At 41.3% G+C, this 9,788-nt stretch overlaps 1 protein-coding gene across 2 annotated transcripts; it reads right to left on the bottom strand.

Moving 5' to 3' along the window:
- Positions 1-420: 420 nt before the first annotated feature.
- OIP5 (Opa interacting protein 5) lies at positions 421-9,628 on the bottom strand. Of its 2 annotated transcripts, none has more exons than XM_070424959.1 (5): positions 9,290-9,628; positions 8,973-9,039; positions 6,235-6,357; positions 4,114-4,195; positions 421-1,004 (listed from the first exon to the last, which is right to left on the bottom strand). In XM_070424959.1, the coding sequence occupies exons 1-5, from the start codon at positions 9,606-9,608 to the stop codon at positions 909-911; spliced, it is 687 nt and encodes a 228-aa protein (XP_070281060.1). In that variant the 5' UTR covers positions 9,609-9,628; the 3' UTR covers positions 421-908. The 2 variants fall into 2 exon arrangements, with proteins under 2 accessions (XP_070281060.1, XP_070281062.1); XM_070424961.1 differs by having other exon boundaries at positions 6,235-6,333.
- Between the last annotated feature and the right edge of the window lie 160 nt (positions 9,629-9,788).

Genomic DNA, 9,788 nt, shown 5'->3' with positions numbered 1-9,788 from the left:
TCCTCTCTGAAATCAATAAAAATATATTAAAAAACAAACACCCATGTTAAAATCTCAGTGCAGGTAGAGGTTTTTATAAGGAGAGAGAAAGCACAACTAAGAGATCAGGGGGAGGGGCTGTGGGTGCACTGTCTCTCCCAGGAGTAAAGGGAGGGGGAACTGAAGGGGAGTAGGAACATGCCGCTTCTCTTGAGAAAGGGAAGAGGGAGCAAGGGAAAGGGGGGAAGGGGGCCCAAGGATGGTTGCAGAGCTCCTTCTCAAGCTTCCTCCCTTTGTTCAGAAGCTCTCTCTCTCCAAACAGTAAGCTGTGGATTTACAGCTCATGGCTGGCACCAGCAGCCCCTCCCCTGAAACAGGCTGCTCTAAGCTGTAATGAAAGCTCAGTAAGAAGTGAAAACACGGAATTTATTTACAGATTTTAATAAAACACAGGGCTGACTATAACCTTGAGAAAATGCAGAATATAAAACCTTTATTGCTTAACTGAAATGTTAATTCTTGGTTACAACCATTCATATAACTGCTCCATGTAGGAATCACAATAGTCAACATTAAGTACAACTTTATTACCATATATTTCTTAAGATAAGATCATTCATGGCACATTGCCCCTTAATCCCTAAATATGGAGTTAACGGTGTTTTCAGAAATGACTAGGAAACTGATAAGAGAGCTAAAATAATTTCTGAAGTCAAATAGATATGAATCTTGGCCAGAGAGATCCTTAATTTCTCATCTTCTATAAACAGCTTCACAAAGAATTTGGAAAATCAGCCTAGATATAAACGTAATAAACCACATTTCCTGACCATTCTTGAAGCTGATCTTTCTCAAGAAATGATCGAACAGCACCCGTCTTTGAAGATGGCAGTAAGGCCTGACCCTGATACTCAAGCTCTGGTTCTAGATCAGTTTTCTGTGTTGGACTGGTCAGGAGTCACTTCCTTCAGCATCTTCATCAGTGAACTTAAGTGATTATGTGTTAATATTATCTTCTCTTTTATCTGGGAAGAGAAATACACACACACACACACACACACACACACACACACACACACACACACACACATATATATCAGGGCATCTACCTCTTAATTTACTGATTCTAGAAGTCACTTCCAATTCAAGCTAGTGATTGGGAGCTGGCAATTTCTCAACACATTTCATTAATACATTTGTTCTCTTTCTAAAAGAAGTTTATGCAACAAAGAGTACAATAAGATCCTCAGATATAATATTTCACATGAAAAGAGACTAGCCATTGCTACTTTTATCTTTCTCCTTCCTACCTCTATCACCAGGTTTAAACTCCAAAAATTGGGAAGGAAGACAAGAATAAAGTGGGTAAGAGAGCCTGTGGAGACAGAAGCATCAGTTAGTCCTCTCCTTTTCTAGTGGCAAGATTTTATCTTTTTTCTAACTCTTTGTTCATAGTAAAAAAAAATGCCTTTCTTTAATATTCTAATGGTCTTCAGAAGAAGCTCTAGTTGTCAGGTTTAGAAGAGATATTTGTTACAATTCGATAATTTTCAATAGTTCTTTCACCGTAGAATAGTTGTATTTAGAACCAAATTTAGTGTTCTTCAGCATACAACATCTACTCAGACTCATAAATAAAAATAAACTTATCATGGAATACAGAAAAATGGATAAGTTTTCTGTTGAAGTCATGGGTAACAAAAAAATCTTATTTCCATAATTTGCACAGTACACTAAATCTATTTTTTATGATTCAAGATATAAAAATATACAAAATTTATCAGAAAAATTTTCTTAAACAGGTAATTCTTACTGGGGTGCTCCTGGACATGATCAAACATTTTTCTTTTGCTTTTAAGAGATTTTTCTCTTTGTCTAACTATATTCCAGCATTTTTTCTATGATGTGCTGAGGTATACTGATCTCTCTGCATTTATCCTTCCTGACCTTGTTGAGGTTTCAAATATGTAGATTAATACTTTCCATCAAGCTTGAAAAAATTTTAACCATATCTCCCTGAACATTTTTTCTACTTCTTCCTTTCTCTTTTTTGTGCTCGCATCAATAAAGCATATTTAGGTGTGCTTGATGTGTCATATAGGTCTATTAGACTCAGTTCATTTTTCCTTTTTCTCTCTTCTTCAGATTGCATAAGGTTATCAATGCATATCTCTAAGTTTGCTGATTCTTTCTTTGGCCACTTCAAATATGTTGCGCCCCTCTGGTGAATCTTTCATGTCAGTGTTTGTACTTTTCAACTCACAGGATTATTTCTTTAATTATAATTTCTCTCTCTTTAGTGATAACCTCTATTTGAAGAGACTGTCATCATGCCTTTCCTTTACTTCTTTAAGCATGCTTTTCTTTAGTTTTGGACATATTTATATTAGCGGCTTTGTAGGCATTTTCTTCTAAGTCTAATATTTGGGTCCTTTAAAAGGCAGTGTCTGATGTCTATGTTTTTGTTGTTAATTATCACCCAAGGATATTTTTCCATTGATTTTTAGAGAGTGGAAGGGAGAGACAGAGAAAGAAACATCGATGTGAGAGAGACATATTAATTGGTTGCCTCCCACACAACCCTGACCAGAGCCGGGGATAGAGCCTGCAACCAAGGCACATGCCTTTGACCAGAACTGAACCTGGGCCCCTTCAGTCCACAGGGTGACACTCTATCCACTGAGCCAAACCAGCTAGGGCTCTGATATCTACTTTTTATCCTGTGTATGGGGCATACTTTTCTTTGCGTGTCTAATTTTTTTATTGAAAATGGACAATTTATTTATTTATCTATTTTTTAATGGACAGTTTAGATAATACATTGTAACAAGTCTGGATACTAAACAGGACACACATCCCTTCCTATAGTCGTGGTTTGCTCATCAGTTTAGAAAGTTGGCTATTTTATTGATGCCTGTTTCCCTCCCAGTGTGCAGCCTGTCACTCCTCAGAGAACATAGCCTTGGGATGACTGGTTTTAGCAAGGCTCTCTCTGTCTCTTCCCATGATCTCTTTGTAGGCTGTCTACCTGTATTAGCATCACACCCAGCTATTAACCTCCACTAACTGCTGGCTGATTGCTCTATTGTTTTCGACAATGCCCTGGGACATAAATTGCTCCACAGTCTAATCCAATTAAATCCAGACACTTAGTTAGGGATAACCTTTATTAAAGCCAGTCCTTTTCTGTTCCAGCTCCAGGAGGCCTGCTCTTGGCTATTTCCCTGATTCTCTCATAAACTAGTCTAAGGTTTAGCTTCTTGCTCTCATAGAACTACCAGCTTCCTTTTAATTGCTTACTAGCAAAAATCTCCATTGTTTTGGGCAGTACCCTTAGAGTTGAACATCCCCACATAGTATCAAATAGCCAGCTCTTCCCAGACAAGAAAAAGCTGAAGGAATTCATCATCACCAAACCAGTATTACAAGAAATATTAAAGGGACTTCTTTGAGGGGGAATCAATAATAAAATGGCAATAACTACATACACATATCAATAATTACTTTAAATGTAAATGGTTAACTGCTCCAATCAAAAAACAGGATGGCTAAATAGATAAGAAAACAAAGCCTGCCCTGGCCGAATGGCTCAGTTGGTTGGAGTGTTGTCCAATGCACCAAAAGGTGGCAGGTCTGATTCCCAGTTAGGGCACATACCCAGGTTGCAGGTTCAATCCCAGGTGGGGGTGTGTACAGGGGGACTGATTGATGTGTTTCTTGCACATCAATGTTTCTCTCTCTCTCTCTTTTCCTCTCTCTCTAAAATCAATAAAAATATATCCTTGGGTGAGTATTAAAAAGAAGAAAGAATTTTTAATTAGCCTGGTGCCGTGTGACTTGGTTTGTTGGAGTGTCATCCTGTGCACCAAAAAGTCCCAGGTTCGATTCCCGGTCAGGGCATGTAGTACCTGGGTTGGGAGTTAGATCCCCACTCAGGGCGTGTGAGAGGCAGCCAACTGATGTATCTCTTGCACATCCGTGTCTCTCTTCCCCTTCCTCCCTCTTTAGAAAAAAAAAAAAATCCATTAAAAAAATTGTTGGAGTATCATATCATTTCATCATTCCCAAGTTCATTGTTACAAATTATCAGGAGTTGTCTAAATTAAAGAATACACAACAATCATGAAATGTTACCTCTGCAATCTTTTCTGGTAGAGGCATGTTGTGAATATCCATCTCAGATGCATTTACTATGGCTTTTGTTTTTAAGAGATAGCTAGAGAGAAAATAGAAAATTATTATTAGACTACAGTTAAAATGATCAATGAAGCAAACTTGCCCTCTAAAGCAATATCTGTCAAGCAAAGACAGCCTGTATTTTGTAGAAAAAAACAAATTATCAAGTAACAAATCATCAGAGAGACACTGTCCTCATCCCACCCCTTGCCAATCAGGAATACATGAGATAAAATTAACCCAGGAGAAACTAGAAAAAAAATCAGGGTGATAGGAATAATCCTGGTGAGTATAAGCTTCACACTCCATTAGATCATGTAGCACAGCTAGAAGAAAAAGAGTCACATTATGAAAAACAACTACCTGTTGGCTACCCAGAGCTATTCCTCAGTTCTTCGGTGTTAACAGAATTTTGTTTAGGACAGCGGTGTGCCCAGTCCTAGGAGATGAACCATAACTGTTCTAAGCCAACTGTGGCAATCTTATTCCCTACTGTCACATACTTGCTGTCCTAGCTTAGGTGATCATGTGACAGTGCTAATAAAAGATCATTCCTTTTATTCCCATACTTCCCATATCCTTTTCCGTCCAGGTGGGGATGCTACTGTCTGTGAATGTAATGCTTATAATTGCAGCAGCCATCTTGCATCCAAGAAGAAAGGGCCAAGAGAACCAGAGATGTTGAGCCCTTCATGGCTGAGCCACTGGAACACCCCTGGAGTGGCCAACTGCCCCACCCTTACTTGTTAAAGCCATATGGTCAGGTTTTCTGTGACTGACAACCAAATTCATCCTGACACAAACAGATACAGATTTAGTATCTTCCCAGACTCATGCTACCTATACTTCCCTAATCTCTAGTTAATCAAAAGAATATACTGACCTTTGAGTCCAACTCATTTTACAGATTAAGAAATTACATAGAATCCCATAGTAATTTTAAAATTTATATTAAAATTTTTTGTTACTAAAAGTTTACTCCCCCTAACCAAAACTCAATTACAGCTCTGCTGAAACAATTACTTATAACCATTTCTAAAAATATTTGAGGTTACTAATAGCACACATTTAGTTATCTCCCTCTTTAAACTTAATTCCAAATAGAAATTATGTACAAAGAAACTAGAAAATGAAGTACATCTCAAGTATATATTTCCTTTTGAAAATCGGCACTGAAGAACAAATGGTATATCTAGTGCACAATGAACAACCTCGTGGTAAAGGATGGGCTTTATTTAAGAGTTTTATTGCTTAGTCGTCCATAACTCAGCTAGCAATACTTATCTAAGCATATGAAAAGAGAGAAGGGAAACTCTGTTTCCTTTATGAAAGGAAAATGAGCTTTAGAGTTAAGACATGGACTCAAATCTCAGCTCCTCTATCTCTCTGGGTCTCGGTTTTCTGAGCATAACGCCTGGCACAAACTAGGTCATCAATGGCAATTTTTGTTCTTTTGTTTTTAATGATCAAGAAAAGACATTTTTTAACCTATTGATTTTGAGAGAGAAACATTGATTTGTTGCTCCACCTATTTATACATTCACTGATTCTTTTTTTTTTATAGACTTTTATTGATTTTAGAGAGGGGGGGGGGGGGGGGGGAGGGAAGAAACCCGAAACCTGGTATGTGCCCTGACCAGGAATCGAAGCCTACACCTTTTGGTGTACAGGATGATGCTCCAACTGACTGAGACACATAGGCCAGGCCTTTTTTTTTTTTTTAAATTGATCACAGAGAGAGGAAGGAAGGGAACGAGAGAAAGCTAAAATCTTTTTTATAAGAGACAGTGCCTGACTTGAACATCTTCTGTGGTGTGAACATTTTGCCTTTTCTGGAAGATCTTATAAAATTTATTTGATAAAGAACATCTATGTCGCTCTGGCTGGTGTGGCTCAGTTTGTTAGGAGTCCTCCTGTGCACAGAAGGGTTGCCAGTTCGATTTCTGATCAAGACACATGCCTGGGTTACAGGTTCCATCCCTGGTAGGGGGCATGCAGGAAGCAGCCAATTGATGTTTTCCTCTCACATCAATATTTCTTTCTAAAAATCAATTTTAAAAAAAGAATAAGTCTACTCACCATTCCATTTTGTCACTGGAAAGGCAGAAGTGACCTTTCAATGCAGCCAGGGCAGCATGGGTAGAATACAGATGGAAACCAATGGGAATCCCACAAGAACTACAGAATAAAAGGTTGTAAGTGCTGGAGGGGGAAAAACACAGAATATGGGTAAGAAAGAAAATCTGTAAATACAAAATAACCAGCATCTGAATGCATTCCTAAGAACTATGCTATAATAGGAATGTCACATTGAAGAAAGGTTAACTCAGCCCTAGCAGGTTTGGCTCAGTGGATAGAGCGTTGGCCTGCAGACTGAAGGGTCCCAGGTTCGATTCCGGTCAGGGGCACATGCCTGGGTTGTGGGCTCATGGAGGAGGCAGCTGATCAATGAGTCTCTCCCATCATTGATGTTTCTATCTTTCCCTTCTCTCTGAAATCAATAAAAATATATTAAAAAGCCCTAACCAGTTTGGCTCAGTGGATAGAGCGTCAGCCTGCGGACCGAAACGTCCCAGGTTCAATTCCGGTGAAGGGCATGTACCTTGGTTGCGGGCACATCCCCAGCAGGAGGTGTGCAGGAGGCAGCTGATCGATGTTTCTCTCTCATTGATGTTTCTAACTCTCTATCCCTCTCCCTTCCTCTCTGTAAACAATCAATAAAATATATATATATATATATATACACATATATGTGTATATATGTATATATATATATTTTTTTTAAAAGTAGAAAGGTTACCTCAGACTTTAATATAATTACACCCTAGATTAGATAACCTTGTGTATTCTGGCCACAACAGAAATCATGGATGCAGAACTAAGAAAAGTAATTTACATTTGAAAACCAGAAAGAGAGCCAACTAATCAGATTAACATTTAAACTATTTAAATAGCTACCATGACAAAATCAAGTTGACCTGGGCTTACTAAACAATTTATTATTAGAATTCAAATCAGGATTTTTATTGTGCAGATAAAACAAAAAACTTTAAGGAAAGGAATCCACCTGGCCAATATGGCTCAGTGGTTGAGTGCACCATGCGCCAAGAGGTCCCCGGTTCTATCCCCAGACAGGACATATGCCCGGGTTTTGGGCTCGATCCCCAGTAGGGCTTACAGGAGGCAGCCAATAGATGTTTCTCTCTCATCAATGTTTCTATCTCTCTATCCCTCACCCTCTAAAAAAATTAAAGAAATCCTATTACCCTCACAAGCCATCAATTTTCTTTTCCTTCATCCTCTGAAACACTACAGGGTGAAGAATCAGGAAATATTGATTTTAGTTCTAGTTATACCACTTGGGTAAGTCACTTACCATATTTGCTGGTATATAACAACATCCAGCTCTAACCGGTTTGGCTCAGTGGACAGAGCGTCAGCCTGCGGACTGAAGGGTCCCAGGTTAAATTTCAGCCAAGGGCACATGCCTGGGATGGAGGCTCGATCCCCAGTAGGGGGCATGCAGGAGGCAACCAATCAATGATTCTCTCTCATCATTGATATTTCTATCTCTCTCTCCTTACCCCTTGTGACAGTTGATCTGATGGTCAAGCCAGCTAGTAAATAACTAGCCACAAGTTAGTATATACAGCATAGATACGCGGGACAAAGGGTAGGAGATTGTGAGATTTCACCACACTCTTTAGAATGATGCACAACTTAAAACCTATAAATTGTTTATTTCTAGAATTTGTCATTTAATATGTTCAGACTGTAGTTGACCTTGGGTAACTGAAATCGTGAAAAACGAAACCATGGATAAGGGGGACAGACTACTGTATTCAAGGGGGTAACATTCAAACCTGTTTTCCTCCTCGTTTCCTGGGTTACAGCAGAATTAGTCCTGCCACTGCTTATTACAAATGCCAGGTTACATGCAAACTTAAAAGTCCTAGTTATCTCAAAGGACTGTGGTTTCTAGTAAGTTATCATCAGTATACACCAAAATATAATTTTCTTGCCCTGGCTGGTTTGGCTCAGTGAATAAAGCGTCTGCCCAAGGACGGAAGGGTCCCGGGTTCGATTCCGGTCAAGGACAGGTACTTTGATTGCAGGTTCCCTGGCCCTGGTCGGGGTACGAGCCGGAAGGCAACCAATTGATGTGTCTCTCTCACATGGATGTTTCTCTCTGTTTTTCCCTCTCCCTTCCACTCTCTCTAAAAATCAATGGAAGCCCTAACCGGTTTGGCTCAGTGGATGGAGCGTTGGCCTGCAGACTGAAGGGTCCCGGGCTGGATTTGGTCAAGGGCATGTATCTTGGTTGCAGGCTTATCCCCAGTAGGGGGTGTGCAGGAGGCAGCTGATCGATGTTTCTCTTTCACTGATGTTTTTAACTCTCTATGCCTTTCCCTTCCTCTCTGTAAAAAAATCAATAAAATATATTTTAATAAATAAAATACTTTTTAAAAAAATAAATAAAAACCAATGGAAAAATATCCTCGGGTGGGCATTAACAAAAACAAACAAAGCAACAACAACATAATTTTCTCCCTTTTCCTCTACTAGACGTACCTTCTTAGCCTCACTCTACTTGCACAAGCCACTAGGGATATGTGGCCCTCAAGAGATCTTAAAATCTATCCACAAATACAACTTTTCCATCGATTATTGCATCAAGTTCGCAGAAGACAAACAGGTAAAAGGAACATCCTTCCAATACACTGTATGGGCGGAATAAACTTTTCTTCCAGCGCAAGATCGCTCCTCGGTATCATTAAGTCAGGGACTGGAGACCGATCAGGAGTCTCGGCACGTACCTGCCTTTGAGTAAACCTTCAATGCCAACCAGGAAGGGCGCTTCCAAAACAACGTTATTTGTAACCCCTACGAAGAATTAAAAAAAAAAAAAAAGGCGGTCAGACCAGTACCTTTGCGGCCTTGAAGGGAAAACCTACTCCTCCAGACAGGCTCATCACGGCCACTATAATCAAGAACAGTTTCCCCCAATTTCCAGATATTCATTCCGTTTTCTTCCCCGACCGGCTCTCGGCCACCCGGGAGAGAGCGGGGACACCCTCTTGGGCCTCCCCCGCTGGGGCCCCCTCCGCCTTCCCCAGACGCCGCCCGCACTCACGGGAGAAGACCACGGCCCCGAGGGCCCGCGAGAGGTCCCAGGCGAGGTGCACCGAGTCGGCGAGCACGGCGTGGCATCGCGCGCACTGGAACACCGCGCACCTCTCGGGCCGCAGCCAGGCCGGCAGCCGCGGGCCGGATGGCGGCTCCTCTGTCCCCAGCCCTGCGGAGCCGAGCGGCGAGGACCCCTTCACCACCTGCGTGTCCCACTCCATGGAAGTCGTAAAAGAGGATCCGTCAGTTGTCTTAGTGCCATCACAAAAGTTAGCCTCCCGCAGCTTTGCATACCGAGAGCGATGCCGCCGCGGCCGAGCAGCCATCTTCCCGCGGCCGCCGCCGCCGCCGGGATTTCGAACGCGCACCAGGCCCCGCCCCAAACACGGGTCCTGCGTCTTCATTGGACGCCGCGAGCCCGGGGCCCTGCAGCGCAGGCGCGGCCTGGACACGAAGCATCGGTGCCGGGTGGGATAGAATGTGCGTTTGATGAGGGGATCAGCCTT

Source organism: Myotis yumanensis, unplaced genomic scaffold (assembly GCF_028538775.1).
Source record: "Myotis yumanensis isolate MYYU_CA2020_CCGP unplaced genomic scaffold, mMyoYum1.0.hap1 SCAF_1, whole genome shotgun sequence".
Classification (NCBI taxonomy): Eukaryota; Metazoa; Chordata; class Mammalia; order Chiroptera; family Vespertilionidae; genus Myotis; species Myotis yumanensis.
Note: the sequence above shows the minus strand (reverse complement) of the source record. Positions and strands in the feature narration are given on the sequence as shown.